Raw genomic sequence first — 18,636 nt, 5'->3', positions numbered from 1 at the left:
TATTGTACAGGGGAAAAATGTGTTTGCGGCAAATGTGGGAACCACGTTCTGCTGTCAAATAGATCCATCAATTCGAATCACAAACCGATTTACCTGTAAGTGGGAATAAGGCCTAAGTCAGCCAACCCAGTTCCTCTAGGGCTGCATTTGCACTACAGAAATAATGCAGTTCACAACCTCTTTAATGGTAACAGCTCAACGTTATAGAATTCTGAGATTTGTAGTTTGCTGTGACACCAGAGCGCTCTAACAGTGAAGGCTAAGCATCTCATAAAACTACAAATCTCAGAATTGCATAGCATTGAGCCAGGACAGTTAAAGTGGTGTCCAACAGTGCAGAATAGGAAGGAGTTAGTAAAGTACAGATGGGTGAGGATTTCTCTTCAGTATGTTTTTAGATCAGAAACAAACAAATTGTGTGTTATTTAAATCTGAAGGAAAGATGAACTGGTAACTTATTTGATCCTTGATGATGGAAATTTCAGTTGTTTCAGTTAGTATTTACTGAAATTTGCAAAATTCCAATAGGAGGGAAGCAAAACTGACAAATTTGTTCATTCCTAAGACAGGTATACCTTGGTTAATGAAGGAGATGTATTACTGGGTATGACTTCTTTAACAGAACATTTGTTACTAGAGGCCGAAATAACATGTAAAGCATAAGGTTCTTGCACTACAAAATAATATTGAATTAAATTAAGAAGAAGAAGAAGAAGAAGAAGAAGAAGAAGAAGAAGAAGAAGAAGAAGAAGAGCACTACAACAGATTTATGCTTTTCATAACATGCTGGCGAGGCAGACCTATCTTCTTTCCCCCTTCCTCTCTCTTATGCTGTTGAGGCATGCTTACTAAGAGATTCCAGTAGACATTACTGGGCCTGAACAGACAGGCCAAAATAAAACTGCTTTGAGATTGTAAGCCTGAGGGCAGGGAACAGTCCAATTAAAAAGATTGTATGTACAGCGCTGTGTAAATTTACAGCGCTTTATAAATAAAGGTTAATAATAATAATAATAATAATAATAATAATAATAATAATAATAGGGTCACTTTGGAGGTATGTATGGCCCCAAAAGAATTCTGCCTACAACTTTTCAGAAACTGACACCTCTCAGCCTTGGGATTTTTGCTGGAATCCCAAGGCTGAGAGGTGTCAGTTTCTGAAAAGTCTTTATGCAGTGTCAGGTATAGAATGCAAGAAGATGCAAAGAAGATCACCTCAATTCCAAGATGCCCTTACTACTTGTTGGTTTAAAATCTTTTAAACTTTTAGTATAATATGGCAGGGGGTTGAATGGGGTAACATACAAGAGGAGAGAACCACAACTGCAGCAGGAGAAGAAGTTTATAAAGTGATTGGAACGAAAAGGTCATCTATATAATTTAATGGTTGAACTACACTAACACATTTTCTTCCCTGTACTATTCCATTTCTTACATTTGTGCTCATCATTTTTACTTTTTTCTTTACTCAAAAAGTTTCTTTGTTCAAAGAGATTTTCCCCCTTTCTGTGCTCTCTTTCTTTTTTTCTTATTCTTATTATTCTCCACTCTTTTCTTCTTCTGCTTCTTTTTGTTCTTGTTACTTATTTGTTTTAAAGCAATTTTATCAATTAAAAAAAAATTACTGGAATACAGACAATAATAGTATGAATTATTAAGTTAGGCCAGAATTCTTTTGGGGCCATACATTTTTGGAAATGCCCTTAAGTCTCAGGGAGTTAGAATTGGGCTGGTATGTAACATCCCTATACAGTGGAGGGCTGCTGTTATGGTACTGCGTAGCAGAGCTGGCAAAGAGTACAATGAGCAATGTGACCAAAGTACAATGGGATGCACATTGTATCAATTCTGATGTACATTTGGCACAAATGTACATAAAGAGTGCATTGGACACTCTTGCTGGTGTCCTGTTACACATCTTCTCAATTCAGTAAAGGTGTGTTGTTTTTTAAGCACCTCTGCTACATAGAAAAGTACATCTAATGCTACATAGCTTAATTGGATATATAGGATTCCAGCAGTATTATTTCTATTTTATTTTATTTTATTGTAAAAACTTATTCCATAACTTCTTTTGCTCAGTTAGTCTCAAAGGTGCTACAAGATCCCTTTGCATTTTGCTTGGTGACAGATGTTAGTATAAAATCAAAATTAAACTGATTATGAGATAAACTATCTTTAATGCAACCAAATATATGGCCATAAGGAATTGTGCTCTGAGCATTCACAACAATAACACCTTTTAGAGTTGGAATTAATTAAACTAGCATACTTTATGAACAGAAATAAACAATGATTCTTAATCTAGCCCTTTACATTTATAAACCAGGACATGTAAAATTTGTTTTTGGCAGAATTAATTAATTCCTTAATTCTGGAATAACGTTATTACTGAATGTGCATTTCATGTCTCCACAGTAACTGGGGCTGCACATAACTGCAGCTCAGTGTTCACTAGAGAGATACTTTTTGTACTAGAGAGATACTGACCTGCTGTGAGCAATACTCAGCATACTGACTGCTCATTTGTTTGTCACCGAATTATACATGAATTAGCATGGAATCTGATTTCATAACGGCTTCCTTTGAGCTAGGATGTAGCCCTGAAATGTGCTTTGAATATCTAGGGGTAGCCCTGGAAAATCTGAAGGGTAACAGCCAGACTACTCAAAAGCATGCACAAACTGCCTATCTCCCTTCTCCCTCCTCACCTTAATTATGCGCTTGGACATCTGGGATTTCATTTCCAAAGAAATGGATTTGCTTTTGAGATTTGCTCTATATAGAAATGTCCCTCCCCATTCACACAGGCAATTAATATCTTTCGATCTTAGCCGGGATCAAAGCATTTTCCAACGGCCTCGTAAGGCTTAATAGGGCTGCCAGCTTTCATTGGTAGATTAATCAACCCTTTTAAATGATTCATTGTTGTGGGACTATTTCAATCACTGGCAAATTGTAATAAGATGAGCTGCAAATTAAGGACATACTTTAATTCTCCTGTGTGTATGTATGTATGTTGGTGTGTGTATCTGCTTGTGGTGGGGAGCATTTAAAGTAAAGCTGGTTCTGATGTGTTACTCTAAGAGGGAATGGAAGATAGAAGGAGGCAGAGGTGTAGAGTGGAAAAGGAAACTAACAGGGCAGCTTTATCCAATAAAGGGAACTGCTTTCACTGCTGACTTTCCAGCCCTCTCTCCTCTTGTGTTTATCCTGGTCAAAAACGTGGCTTACAGTGACATCTGTGAGCTTTATACCAATATAAATCACCAACTGGATTTGTGCAGCATGTTGACTTCCTTTAATCAGAAAACAAATGGAAATATGACTTTGAAGAGTCAAATAGCAAGGTGGCTCAAGGCACATATTTTTTTGTTATAATTTGGTGAAAGTTCCATGCCTGCAGAATGTATGGCCTCAGTCCATTCAGTCCATGGCCACTAGTACAGAATAAACAGGTTCAGCGTCCCTGGAGGATGTTTGCAATACAATGGGGTGGAAGGAGCCTTCCACATTTACAAGGCACTATGAAATAGGCAAATACAGATCAGTTGTGTAATGTGGAAAGACTCTTCCACATAATAGAGGGAGGCTTGGGTGAGTCCCAGCTGTAAATAGATTGCTAATCCGTGCCATCCAGAAACTGAGGGATTAGCATTTCTCCTGGAGGTAAATGATGGATGACCAAGAGGAGCAATCCACCCCTCCCCTATTTGTGGCTGCATAAGGACATAAACACATTCAACCTAGATAATGAGGAAAAGATTGCCCATACTTTGGATCAAACATTGATCAGAATGGAGACTGCAGTTAAGCAATAAGAAGTCTAGAAAAAGGAAGAGTAGCCATGAAAGAACTAAAGTGTAATTAAAGTAAGATCTAAAGTGTAAAGATATTCAACTGAATACTAAAGTAAAAATTGACCAAGCCATTATATTCCCCATCACCACGTACTGATGTGAGAGCTGGACAGTGAAGAAAGCTGACAGAAAGAAAATCAGTTCATTGAGATGTGGTGCTGGAGCACATCATAAGAGTGCTGATAGTACCGTGGACAGCCAAAAAGAAACAAATGGGTCCTAGGACAGATGAAGTCTGGAATCTCCCAAGAAACCCAACTGTTGTACTTCAGTTACATCATGATAAGGCATGAATTAATAGAAAAGACAATAATATTAGAGAAGGTAAAAGGCTGCAGAAAAAGAGGAAGACCACATGCCAGATGGATAGACTCAATCAGGGAGGTTATGGGCCTGAATTTACAGGACCTAAGCAGAGTAATGGAGGGAAGGGGGGTCATGGAGATGCTTCATCCACAGGGTTGCCATGAGTCAAGGCTGATTCAATGGCAGTTAACAAACACAAAGTCATGACACATATGTATTATCGACTTCATATATAAGAAACAACACAGTGGTAGGCTTTGGAATGAAACTAGTGGGGAGGCTCAGGAGTCAACAGATGTAACTGACAAACTTTCTCTGAAGATGCTAGCCACAGATGCTGGCAAAACATCAGGAATAAACCCTTCTAGAACATGGCCACATAGCCCGAAAAACCCACAAAAAACGATGGAGGCCGGCCATGAAAGCCTTTGACTTCACAGACTTTTAAAGCTTTAGAATTGCTGTTATGTATAAATGGCACAGAATAGTAACAGCCTTGCAATATGCAGCATGAGCCAGCAGGCAATGGGAGCAAATTTGTGGTATCACAGAAAATCAGCAAATTGGTGTTTACCTTGTTATAGTGGTTTTTATTGGTAATGGGTGATAGAGGTGATTGGGAATTTTTGTTTCAGGTTATGTTCTACCTTCAGTGGTAACATAATTTGATTTACAGTGCTATCCACCTTGACTTGGGTGAATGTGTGAGAGGAACCTTTACTGACTCACTGCAGACAGAAAAATGTCTGGAGTTCCCCTATGCGGTGGTGGAAGAGACAGATCAGGATTTTAAAAAAGGGAGTTGGAATGATCTCCAGGAGGCATGATACTCTTATATCATCGGTGAACACCAGCTGGATTCTTTCTTCTTATAATTAATATTATTACTTGTTATTTTTGTGTGCCTTTAAGTCAGTTCCAACTTAGGGCAACCCTAAGGTGACCCTATAATGGGAGTTTCTTGGCAAAATTTGTTGAGAGGTGGGTTTGCCTTTGACTACCTGAGGCTGAGAGAGTGTGACTTGCCCAAGGTTACCCAGTGGGTTTCCATGGCTGAGCAGGGATTCAAACCCTGGTCTCCAAAGTCCAACACTCAGTCCACTACACCACACTGGCTCTCAGTATTATTGTTGTACTTTGTTGTTGTTGGGTGCAATTCTGCATCACCTACTTAGCTATGTAACCACCTTAGTTATGTAGATAAGTTGTGACTCCTGACACAACTCCCACAACCCACACTTACTGGGCAGCAGACATTGTGTTTAATGGAGGTCTGTTCCCCTGTTGATTGGGAAGCTGCTAACTAATGTTTCCACCAACCCCTCCCCTAGCAATCTCTGTTGTGATGGTCAGAAACAGGGTCCTTTTGCAATTTCTCCTCACACTGAAGATCACTCAAGAGCAGGGATGGTGGAAACTGTCAGCTGCTCCCCAATTGATAGGGGAACAAGACCCTGTCACTCATAATGGCTGCTGCTCAGTAAGTGGGGATGAGAGGACTTTCATGGTCTCTATATACTGTATTCCCTAAACTAGTGAATATATATGTACAGGCACCTTCAGATCGCCTGTCAACCTATGGCAACCCCAAGAATTTCAGAATGCTCAGAATTTTGCCAATTCCTTGCTCTGGAATATAGCCTACAGCATCTGGTATTCAGTGACTGTCTTCCATCCAAGTGCTAACCAGGGCTGTCCCTGCTTAGCTTCCAAGATCAGACAGGATTTGGTTCCTTTAGAGTATTTTAGCCAGTATTGAATGTATAGGAATCATGACTACAAACCAATTGCGAATGCATAACTCTAGGTTATATATTTGTAATTGTCATAGTGATTCCAGCTATCATCAAAATCAGCATCAGCATCTTTTCCCCTTGTTCTCAGCTCTGCTTATGTTCAATTTGTTTAATACAAAGATCCTGTAATATTGTCAGTGTTCCTCTAAGGAGTAAAAGCCCACTAGCAAAATACTAACATGGTCAGTATTTAAGGGATGAATCCTAGATGTCAGCTGGATGATATACCAATATATTAAAGTTACCAATTTTAGCATTAAAGTGAAAAACCAACAGGATTCCTATTAACATAAGAACAGCCACGTTGGATAAGACCAAAGGACTCTCATACTCATTAATGGAGATTCTACATCACTTCAGTGTGGCATAAATATCTACCAGTGGAGTTATGTCACACAGCGCCTTCACTGAATACTAAAATAGTACAAAGCATGTAGATCAAGGGTCAATGTGCTGGGTTGATGGCTCAATGCACAATTTCAATGGGCAAAGCCAATGTGTAGAGGCAATGTGCCTTCACACACTACCTTGTGGACTTTAACGTGTTATCACATATGCAACAATCCCACTTGCACAAATCTATTTGCACTACTGTCAGTTAAATACATCTGTTGTGCACCCCATTATTTCTCCTTGCATTAACTTATGTCTGTGTATACAGGTTGAGTCACGCTTATTCTGAATTCCAAAATCCAAAATATTCCAAAATTCTAAACTTTTTTTCATGGGTGGCTGAGATAGTGACACCTTTATTTTCTGATTGTTCAGTATACACAAACGTTGTTCCATGCACAAAATGAATTAAAAATATAAAATTACCTTCAGGTTATGCCAGTAAGTATATAAGAAATATGAATGAATTTTGTATTTAGACTTGGGTCTCATCTCCAAGATATCTGATTATGTATGCATGTGTTAATACAGGGATTCTGAAATTGGAAAATAAATAAATAAATATTCCAAAATCCAAAACATTTCTGGTCCCAAGCATTTCAGACAAGGAAGAGTCAACCTGTATCACTAACAGGATGCCAGTCAGTGTGTGTCCATTCACATTGTGGTGATCATATGCCCATGGGAAGCCTACCAGCAACATGACCCTCCATCTTGTGCTTCCCAGTAACTGATATACAGAGGCATACTATACCAGCATAACTATAGCAACTTCAGCAGAAGAAAAAGGCCTCCAGCACAGTGGATTTTATGTGACTTCCCTTGCTGCTACTATATGATGCTAGAAATCATGCAAGCGTGCAACCCACTAGCTGAGTGCTCAGTCAGAACTCCGACCTCTAGTTCCTGAGAGAATAAACTGCACAAACCATCATCTGTCCAGGGCTGGGTATCATTTCTCTCTGGTCTCACCAGCCTGTTGTTTTAATTTGGACTCTAACAGTACAAAAGGAACAGGCCATAAGAATGTATTCACACCCTTTGGCACAGATCTTAGGATGTGGTACGTCTCATAATCTGCTGCTGCCGTTAGGGGTGGGTGACAATTTCATTTCCATTAATTTTGGATAAGAATTTATCAACATTCACAAATGTATTCATATTTGGGTTGGAAAGAATTTGAGGTCACAGTCATCTACTTAGTTATGTAACTACCCTAGTTACATAGCTAAGTAGCATTTCCTAGCCTGACCTGCAGCAGAGATCGCTCATGAGAGAGGGGTGGAAACATCAGTCATCTGCTTCCCAACTGACAAGACAACAGACCCCTGTCACTCACAGCAACTGGTTCCCACTAAGGGAGGAATGGGGGACTATTACATACCTACATATTTCCTGAATTAGAGAATATTTAGGGATCGTGAATATGAACCAGTCATAAATGTGTTACTCTAGGTTATGCATTTGTAACTGCAGTTGTGAATTTTGGCCTGATATGTTCATCATCATCATCATCATCGAATGAATGTGGAATAAACCAAAAGCAACAAGTTCATCCACCCAGCCATTTGGCTTTGAATACTTAACTTATAAAAAGCTGACTTTGGCTGCATCCACACTGCAGAAATAATCCAATTTCACACCACTTTAATTGCCATGGCACAATACTAGGGAATTCTGTGATGTATAATTTATTATGGCATTGGAGCTCTCTGACAGAGAAGGCTCATATCTCTCCAAACTACAAATCCCAGAATTCCACAGCTTTGAACCATGGCAGTTGAAACGGTATCAAATTGGATTATTTCTGCAGCACAGAAGCCCTGTGTGTTCAACCATGTTAGCACTGATTTAGGATTGCCTGCCTGTCTTGTTTTTTTAAAGGCTCTTCATTTTAGACAGCTACCTGTTAGGCAGGCATAACGTGGCCCTTTCTGTGCTGGGAATAGCTATACATGTAGAATTTGGTCGGCATAGATGTGGGGATGAAAATGGGACCTATTTGCCCCAGGATAGCAAGAACTCAAGCTTTTGAAAACAACAAGAAGAAAAACAAAAACAATGAAATGTGTGAGAAAGTGAAACTCACAGATTTCCCCTTCCATAGCTACAATTATTGGTAGATTCTTGAATGCACCCTATTCAATACAATGGAACAGGTTTTTTCAGACTGGGAAAGACCTCCATTCAAAACCATAGAAAATTCCCTTTGCTCACTGTAGATATATGGTTCTCTATCTTTGCTGTTTGAGATGTTTAAGATTTCAAATCCAGCTAAAATGGCCATTTGTAGGGAACTCTGGGAGCTGACATCCAAACATTTGAACAACCAGTTTGAGAACTGCTGTGATCTAATTGGATCAGTGGTCTGACTTGGCATCAATCAGTTTCCTTTGCTCTAGAATGCAGAACTTATGCAATCTTGTTTTGGAATTTAATGATTTTAGTAATTCTTTGGAATGTTAGCTTTGTTCTCTTCTAATAGCAATAGGAATCTATCTTAGTGGCCACCTGGTATAGAGAATATGACAGTTCTGTATTTAGTCAACTATTGTTGTTGTTATTACTATTTCTTACCCACCTCATCCTGTAGATGGAGGAGGGGAACAACAATAAATAACACATAATATCAGCGAGGGTATAAAAACACTATATATTAAAATCTATTTATAAATACTTTTAAAACAATAATTTAAAAGTAAGATGGATAGAAGTAATGACGAGACTGGTCTTTACTGCTGAGACCAACTCAGCCATTCTCAAACCAATGAATCTCTACTAATAGTTCATTGTGCAGTCTGGGGGACAGGTGCAGTGACTGAAGAAAATATCCTCTGTGGATGCACATACACTGTAGAAATAATCCAAGGCTTACAAATATTTTTAAAAAGTATAAAATCCAAATAGCAAACTTTGATTTTCTCTTTTATATAAGGGACACCATTTTGCTATGCCATTGTATTTAATAAGACTTGAGCATCCATGGATTTTGTTATGTACTAGGGGTCCTGGAACCAAACCCCAGTGGATACCAAGGACTTGCTGTAGAACATGGGATAGGACACAGGGCCATTGTAAGACATATTTGCTGCTGTAGCAAAGAACAAGATGGCGCCCTCACAGTTCTATGGATCTCACCTCAATACTGGCAAGGAAGCAGTGCCTTCCAGAATACCTGAGGAGAGCAAGCTGTTTTAGGGATGCATCCAAAGCTATGCGGTACACACATATCTTTGTCTTCCAAGAGAGAGGAATGATCAGGGCTCTCAGGCAAAATATCTGGGTAAGGGGGCTCTTCAATCTAAATGGATTCAGTCTAAGATAGCTTCCTTTGTCACCTTCTGAACCACCCATGGTATAAGAGTTATGCTACAGATTCAGATTGCGAGGGGAGGAATCTGAATCTGTGGCCTCACTCCACCTAATACCAGAGTGATCCTGAAGGTGACAGAGTAAGCTATCTTAGATTGAAGCAATGTAATTATGTATTGGTTCTTTGGACTCAGTGATGTCTATAGTAATTGGCAATTCCTTTCCACAACTTTAGACAAGGGGTGTGCCTAGCTTTCCCTGGAACTTGGGAATCTGGCATTTCAGTGTCTCCAGTCAACTTTATCTAGAGGTAGCCTTCATACCAGAAAGAAAAGTTGTCATGTCCCCGGAACTGAGATTGCTCAGACTTTTTCTTGCCAGATTTTTCTTGAAAGTGTTTCTCTTTTATGTGCTGTGCTGTGTGCATGGATATTTCTTGTCCTTCTACCCACTAAGGGGAGCAAATAAACAATGTGCAGAATAGAGTAACCCTGCTGTCTTGACCCTGATCAAGTACTGTTTGCTCAGGAATTAATTTATGTCCTCTAACTGTCCTGATTTGTCTGGAACAGTCATGACTAATCTTCTGTCATCCCATTTCTTCAGCTGCCTTTAAAATAACCCACTTTCTCTCTCTTCTGCTTTTCCCACTTTTTCTTTGGTTTACCTGCATTGATGTGAACAGAGTTTGAAGTACAAAAGTAGCTTGCACCCCATTAACTCAGCAAGGAAAAAAGGAGAGGGGAGAGGAGAGCAACAAGGGGAGGAGAGCAGGGAATGAACTCTTGCCCTTTCCTGTAGGCATGGGCAAAAGCAAACTGCTGCAGCCTGCCCTGCCTTATGTCTTCGACTTCTCCAATAACCTTTACTATTTTAATGACATTAAGATGTTGCTTGGCTACATGCACACCAGTTTTGATCTGTGAAATGCTGGTTAGTATCTTCGACATGATCCTCAATGTTGATGAGGCTTGGTGGCTTGCACTGTAACCACAACCTTGCCAAATTCAAGACCAGTACATACCTCTGAAAAAGGCTGGGCTGGACTGGCATGTTTCCCTCTGGCAGCCAAACCACAGAAAAACCAGGTTCTTTTTACGGCGCACGGCGCACTTCATGAGTGCACCACTGGCATGCCGGTGAAGTACATGACACACAGCGACATGTATACACTGTGCGTCCCTTACATCAAGATGGTGGTGCCCATATGGACAGGACGCCACCATGATGCCGCCGCCGTGCCATGCTAGGGTTAGGGACTGTGCGGTTGGTGCACGGTCCCTAACCCTAGTATCACCGGCAGCACGCCACTTCAGGACCGTTTGTCCCAGGCCTAAGATACTTTTTTAAATTCTTTAATTTCAACAAGGGAGTGACACACATTCAAGACCAGGTTACAATCCAGCATTTATTGAACTGGAATCCGAACTCTGGTTGTATGGATGCCTAAAATCCCCACCACCACCTAACCAAGGAACAATGAAGAACAAGCAACCCATATCCCCAAAGAACTAAAAGGTTAAATCTTCATAAGCCACTAGTCATCCCAGCTTATAGCATTCTTGCCAGAAAGAACAACTAGTCAAAGCCGTGGCAGGTTGTGCACCATATAAATAATGAAGTTTGACATCACTTTAACTACCATGGCTACACCCTACAGAATCCTGGGATTTGTAGTTTTGTGAGGCACCAACACGCTTTGGCCAAACAGGCTAAAGATCTTATAAAACCACAAATCCCAGGATTCCATAGGATTGAGCTACCACACTTAATGTGGTGTCAAACAGCATTATTTCTTCCATGTAGATGCAGCCTAAGAAGCAAGTTCCCAAACAAGGTGATCATATCTCCTATTTTACAGAGGACGGTCTTTTATTAGTCTTTTATTTCCAGACTAAATCAAATAAGTGGTTTAATTAGGGATCGTTGAGATTTCTGTTGGTTTCTCTTTTGATAAAAATTCTACCAAATTCACACATAAGTTCTTCGCAAACTGGCTGGGGGGAAATGATAATTTATTTTTTTAAATGTGGCAAAACATCTTTTGGACATATGCTGTCTAATAATACACATTAAATGTGTTTGAACAGGTAGCTAGACAGACAGAGATGGATAGATAGGTAGCAGGTGTTTTGATAATGTATGCTAGCAATTAACAATGTTTGATAGATTGTTATAATTTTATTGTTCTTGTTTGGGAGATTGGGTGGTAGGGATTTATTTATTTGTCATTGCTGAATTCTTCTACCCATATGGGATGGAAAAGCTGAGTTTTATTTTTAAAAGGTAAATATGGAAATAATCTAAATGGTGAAAATAATTCATTTGAGCATATAATGGCTAAAAATGTGCTCAACAGACAGAAAGACAGATGGATAGATGTGTCTAAATAGGTAGGTAGGTAGGTAGGTAGATAGATAGATAGATAGATAGATAGATAGATAGATAGATAGATAGATAGATCATGCAGAATATTTATAGGTGATTTGATAATGAATGTACATTAATGTATTTGATACATTGTAATAATTATATTGTTTCTTTTGGATATTAAGGATTTATTTACCTGTGATTGCTGAATTCCTCTTCAGAAATAGGTTAAAATAAAAAGTCCTGCCGAGGCTAGGGTGACTTGGAAGTCTTTCATCCCTAGGGTCACCATGACTTGAAGCTGACTTGTCACCAGTTAACAACAGAGAAAATTAAATGGTGAAATTCACTCATTTGGGCATATAATGTCCAGTAATAGGCACTATGTGTGTCTGGATAGGTAGACAGACAAATAGATATGGACAAATATCTAGATTAGATGGACAGATTATTTATAGGTGATTTGATAATGTATGTACATGACTGTATTTGAGATATTGTTACAATTATATTGTCCTTTTTTGGGTTGTAGGGATTTCTTATTATTGCTGAATTCTTCCCAAACGGGGTAGAAAAACTGAATTTATATTTTAAGAAAGTAAATATGATGATAATCTAAATGTTGAAAACCATTCATTTAAACATATAATGGCTAAAATAGACTATATGGGTAGATTAATAGATGATTTAAATGTATGCACATAATTGTATGTGATATATTGTTATAAATGTATTAATTTGGGGGAGACTGGAGTGGTAGGATTAATTTGCTTGTTGTCACTGAATTTGAATATATAAAAGTAAAAGAAAAATTCAGGCAGAGGGCTCTGAGTGCTGAATTCTTAAACCTGGCTTTGACTCATCACATGTTCAACCCAGACTCCTGATTTTAATAGCTACCTAGACACAGGTGCAACATCTTTGGTACTGAGAATTCCTGTTGCTGTTTAAATTAAATCAGTGCTGATGGGGGAAAAGATTGTTCGATCCATTTTGTGGGGGGAAAATAGAATTACTAAGATTTGCTAATTTGTCCATAAATTTAGAAATTAAAAAATGTGAATAAGGGGAAGAATCATAATTGACCAGTTTCCCCATCCCTTGTTTTGTTTAGGTCTGCATTTTCCCTTCCCTTTGGAGAAGGGGATAAATCTTCCAACATATGGAAACAAGTAAAACTGGAGATGCAGAGAAGGAAAGGGGGGGGATCAGAAAAGGCTTTGAACCTCCTGTTCCCAAGGGACAGAATAACCATAGGAGTCAGAGGTCAAGGCCAGGTATGAAAGGCTCTCCTTTTTCTGGGCACTGCTCTCTCTGCCTGGAGCAGTCCTGGAGAATGATCACCTTTTGCCTCCGCTTAATTACTCTATAATATCGAATCCCATCACAGAGCTCAGGCAGTGGATGGGACACATACCAGGCAGGATGATTGTTCCAATGTGTGTATATGTGACCCCCGGAGCCTTTGAGTGCCAGCCTTTAGTGAGCACTCTTACCATCGGAAATCGGATTTGACATTTTCCAGGTCGGCCCCTTGTTTGTAGAATTTCATCAGGAGGGAGATCCAACAGGTCTGTTCCACTAACTGTTTAATAAGAGGGTGTAATGTTGGGTAGGGGTGCATTCTGGCTTTCACGTCTTCAGAAAATCAGGGATTGAATCTGAATTATTTCCCCTTTTCTGAAGCCTCGTAGCTTTGCTACAATGCAAAGCAATTCCTTCACTTCTTTGTGCTCTTCCGCATAATTTTGAAACTTTGTAAAGTTTGCGTTCTTGTATCAATCTCTTACGGTATGTATTTTATCATCCCCTTTGCCTAGATAGAACAACAAAATGCCCTATTCACCGCTCTATGACAAACCCATGCAATCTCTTCCTTTTTAATTGACTGGCTGAGATTTGCTTTCATTTCTTTTTTAGAACCACATTTTACTACTTATAGATATGTTGTCAGGGCCAACTGTGGGAAGAAAGGGGTCAAAAAGTGGGATATGATTTTAACATGGAAATTAAGTGAGAGGTGTTTTTTAGAAAAGAAAAGAAAGAAAGAATGCCCAACTGGTGTAGGACATGATTCTGCAGGAACCATGCACCCACCCCATTCAGAAAGAAATAACCCACCCAGCAAGATGGGGACAGTAATTGAAAAATCTAGAGCATAGTCAATACAGGTTTAATCCCTTCCAATTTATTAAATGAGATCGCAGTATTTAAGCCTATAATGATTCGTATGCACATGCATTTTCTATTAATTATTTGTAGGAGTGAGCAGCAGGATTTTTGGCTTTCTTCCTCTTTAAAAAAAATAAGATGCTATCTTATATACTCAGTCAGAAAATCAATCCATTTGGTTTAGTATTGTCAACTTTGCCTGGCAGGGGCTCACTCTCCAGTATTTTGAGCAGCAGTCTTTCCTAGCTTTCTTTGGAGAGGCTAGATTGAAGCTGGGCTCTTTAGTATGCAGAACCATGCTCTACCACTAATATGGACCCCATCCCCTAGGGCAAGTTTCTAGTCCTCATTGTTACAGAAATATACCTGTGGGCATCCGAAGGCTGGGATTTGTTTTGCTATGGTAAGTATGATATGTTATGCTATGATAATTCTTTGCATCTCCTCATGATGAAAACAGAAAGACTTGCACAAAATAAAAGATAGAAAACAAATTGTGCAAAATAAGGGAAATCATTCAAATATGCATAATGTAGCCTGGCTACAGAATTGAGGTTTTCTAGTTGCAGAATTTGAATAACTTTTGTTCAGTTGTTGAGGCAGTCTGATTCATATGATTCATATCTCTCTCCAAGTGCACTAATGACTGTAATGGTACACATGCCCAGATTCTCCTCAGGTTTCTATACCTCGCATAGAAAAGAGAAATATTTTCAGGTGTGGCTTCTTCCATTGGTGCATTGTGTTGGGAAAGGAGGGAAGAAATGATCACATCTGATTTTTTTAAAGACACAGCAACCCTGTCAGTGCCTTAGCCTGGCGACTAAAAGTGGAACATGTACAGCCAACCAGTCCTTGTATTTCTGCTTTGCCCCATGGTGACATGGCAAATCTGCTGTTTTTGCAGTGATGATCCAAAGCATTGTTTGACATATATGAATTTTCATCTGAGACAGGCTGAACATGGCACTATCTTCCCCATTCAAAAACTGGAGCCAACTTTCTCTGATACAAATTGGGATAATCCTCACACATCAAATCTGTATTTGACTTGACTGCACACCTTATTCCAGGAGGTGCTCATATATATGTCGTTGTTGTCGTCATCATCATCACAAACCTGAACCCAAGCCCCATTCAAGAGTGGCATTCTACTTGGACAGCCCTGATTTTCAAGCTCTGTCCTACGGAATTCATTGCCATCCAAAAAGAAAATTATAAAGAAAAGCAGAAACTGCACATCTCCATATCCCCCCCCCCCCCCCGGTGAACTAGAATAACACTTTTTAAAAGTCATTCTGTACCATTCAAAATTTCATCCTAAGGAACAAGTATGGAGGAATGCCGTACTTATTCTGACTTCTAGCAATATGTCTTCGGCTGGCCTTGTGTTGAGTATAGTGTTTCCTGCATCCCTCCCTTACACCATATATACTCATTAGTGCTGTGCAATTTAATTAGGATTATCGACTGTATATGGAACCAGGTATATGGAATTATACAAGTTATATGGAACATATATCAAGCTGGTGGGAACAATATATTCGCAACTATAAGCTAACCTCATGTATAAGTCGAGGGCATGTTCGGGGGCCAAAATTATGCAACTCTTGGATAAGCTGAGGGCAAAACTTAGGGTCATGCAACAAAGGATCTCAAGGATGGAGCAAAGGAAAAAAAATATCAAAGCATTTACAAAATCCCAGCAGGCATAACTGTTTCTGCTAACACTAAAGGCTGGATGGATGAGAGAACAGAGAAAGTGTGGGTGCGTCCAGGACAGATTACACTTGTCCCTTTCACCAGGGGAATGGCTCCTTTTTTATATAAGAGTTAAAGTATAGTACCTCCATTGACCTGTGGATAAGTTGGCTCAAGTTTTTGGGGTTAATTTTTTAACCTAAATTTCTAGACTTATGCATGAGTATCTACAGTAGCTACCTCTGTATAATGATAGGTACATTGTTTTATTATGAGGACAGGAGGTATTATTGATCCATGGCACAGATTAATCCAACCATCCAGTGCACATGAACTGGGTACCTAGCACATTGTGGTTATCTTGGTATAACCAGAAGGTTGGTTTTAAAAAGCTGTTGCTTTTTCAGCCTCACTTCCACATGTGTACAATAAAAATAATGGTATTTTGTCTCATAGTAAGACTGAATGGGTGAAAGATTATGCATATCTCTGTAGCAAGATGCCTTTGCAATGAGGGCATGGAGTACCCTTGAGCATCAGTCTTGCTTTTTGTGTTATGTCAGAAAAAGTGTTGTTCAATATAGACTGGAATTTTCAATGTAGGAGGTGAAATCACATGTAACATTCAATGCACATAGCTTTTTACATTTCCTTCGGAAGCAGACTAACCCAGTGTTTAATCTGTGAGAAGCCTGTTTATGGGCATTCTGTAATAAGTATATGGCATTTTGATGCAGATGCCTTATATGTCCATTGAAGTCTGTTAAAGAAGATACACATAAACTATTCAGAAAAATGCATAGCTGATTCCCAGATGGGTTAGCAAAAAAGAAAAGGGGAAACATTAGGTGGCTGTCATAGAAAGGTACAGTCCTGCACCCAGTATATCTGGAATAAAGCCTGTCTCTTTATATAAAATCTATGGCAGGATTTGGTGCTAAAATTCAAGAACAGCTCAGCTGTCAGGGACTGAAACACAACAAAATATTGGTGTATTAGAAAATTTTAAAACCAGTGGCCAATGAAAGTTTAATGCTTTCTTGCCATAGTATCACCATATTGTGATGACCATTGGGAGAAGAAAGCATTAAATTCTCATCAGCATCCAGTTCTATCAGACTAATATTTTGTTGTGTTTCAGTCCTGCTGAATATAAGTGGAGTTTTTTTTTTTTTGTTGCTTAGAATGTGTATCTTCTTCCAGAGTGTCAAGGATGGGCAATTTTACACTGAAAACAAATTCTTATTAGTTCTTATGAAAGTACAAGGGGAAAAAGAGATCACATTTGCCTGTAGTGTCATCAACTCTTCATTCTGACTGCAGTCTTCTCCTACTAAACAGCTTTTGATCAGCAATGACAGGAGGATAAAAGAAGTGTGTATGCAGAATGCCAGCAGCATCAATACCTCTGAGCACATGAATTTCATCTCTCTCTTCAGAATTAAAAAACAGTTGTCTCTGTGAAGCCTAATGCTTTCAGGATCTTAATACTGCCTGGAGGTCATGCTTTCTAACCTGGAAGTCTATATTCCTTATTCTTGATATGTGGAAGTTGGTTGCATGACTTCCTAAGAAAAACAGAATGACACACTGCACTTGCCCAAAGTCCATCCTTTTAAAAGGAAAATGGTAATTGGATGTTTTATCCTGCCAGTGAAAACATGATTTATAGGTAATTCCTACCCATTCCATAGAAATGAAACCTCCAATTTAAGTCTAGTGAAGAGTTTGAGTCTCCCAGAGAGGTAGGAAAAAGGTCAATAACACTTACCTTCTGGCTGGGTATCTCAGTGGGATGCCGACATGGACCAGGCCCCTTCCATCCTCCAGACTGAGAAGGCATAGCTGAGCCTCTCATGGGCCAGATAGTTGCAGCTAGAAATCTTGTGGTCAAGCTCATCACTCTGCAGGACTTGGTAGAGGAAGTCGATGTAGCGGGCAGCCAATTTGAGGGTCTGGATCTTGCTGAGCTTGTCCGAGGGCAGAGTGGGGATGATCTTGCGCAGCTCAGCAAAGGCGTCGTTCAGTGACTGGGTGCGCTGGCGCTCCCGCACATTGGCTATCACTCGCTGCGTGTGCATGTCCTCAAAGGTCTGTGGCACAGGACTTCGCTTGCTGCGTTTGCCCTGTGGTGAAGGGGTGCTACACTCCGGTGGGGCTGAGGTGGCCAGGGAAGAGGGCTTGCCCAGCTGGCTTCTCTTGCGCAGGCCTTTCTTGGGCACCTTCTCGCTTTCTTCCTCACTAGTCCCCAGGCTGCCTTCTGGGGAGTCTGGGCACAGGCTCTCTTCTTTCATCGTCTTCAAATCGGCCTCCCTTCCCTCTTCGGCACAGGCACCAGGGACTTGGACCTAACAGGCCACAGTGCATCCAAACCCAATGGCAATCTCTTGTGGTTTGGAGCAAAGGGCAACCTCAGAGGCAGGGATCCCACCAGCCAGCCTTTCTTGATGTTTTTCAGAGAAGCTTCTCTGAGTTGCTTCCACCTTCAAGGATCTGCTTATTCGCGCTCCTTTTTCTCTCCACACCCCCCACACCCATCCCACCACCTCCTTGAGGGTTATAAGAGAGGAGGGACCTTGTTAAAAAGTTTGTTAATGCCCTTTACGGATAGGGTGAGGCATTCTAAGGGGAGGGGCGGCGCTCAGGCCAAGACAACCGTTCACGATAATGCAAACATCAAGGGAGCTTATGGGTTCCAGATTGCCTTCCTTTCCTCTTCCCCT

At 40.0% G+C, this 18,636-nt stretch overlaps 1 protein-coding gene across 1 annotated transcript; it reads right to left on the bottom strand.

Annotated features, from left to right (window-relative positions):
- Nucleotides 1-17,700: 17,700 nt before the first annotated feature.
- LOC149322768 (twist-related protein 2-like) lies at nucleotides 17,701-18,280 on the bottom strand. Its single transcript, XM_089509301.1, has one exon. It carries the CDS (start codon nucleotides 18,205-18,207, stop codon nucleotides 17,701-17,703), a length of 507 nt encoding a protein of 168 aa, XP_089365427.1. The 5' UTR covers nucleotides 18,208-18,280.
- Between the last annotated feature and the right edge of the window lie 356 nt (nucleotides 18,281-18,636).

This window comes from Sceloporus occidentalis, unplaced genomic scaffold, assembly GCF_023333645.1.
Source record: "Sceloporus occidentalis isolate IW3139 unplaced genomic scaffold, rSceOcc1.0.p SCAF_1, whole genome shotgun sequence".
Taxonomy (NCBI): domain Eukaryota; kingdom Metazoa; phylum Chordata; class Lepidosauria; order Squamata; family Phrynosomatidae; genus Sceloporus; species Sceloporus occidentalis.
The sequence above is the reverse complement of the archived record's forward strand: the minus strand, read 5'-3'. Positions and strand labels throughout refer to the sequence as shown.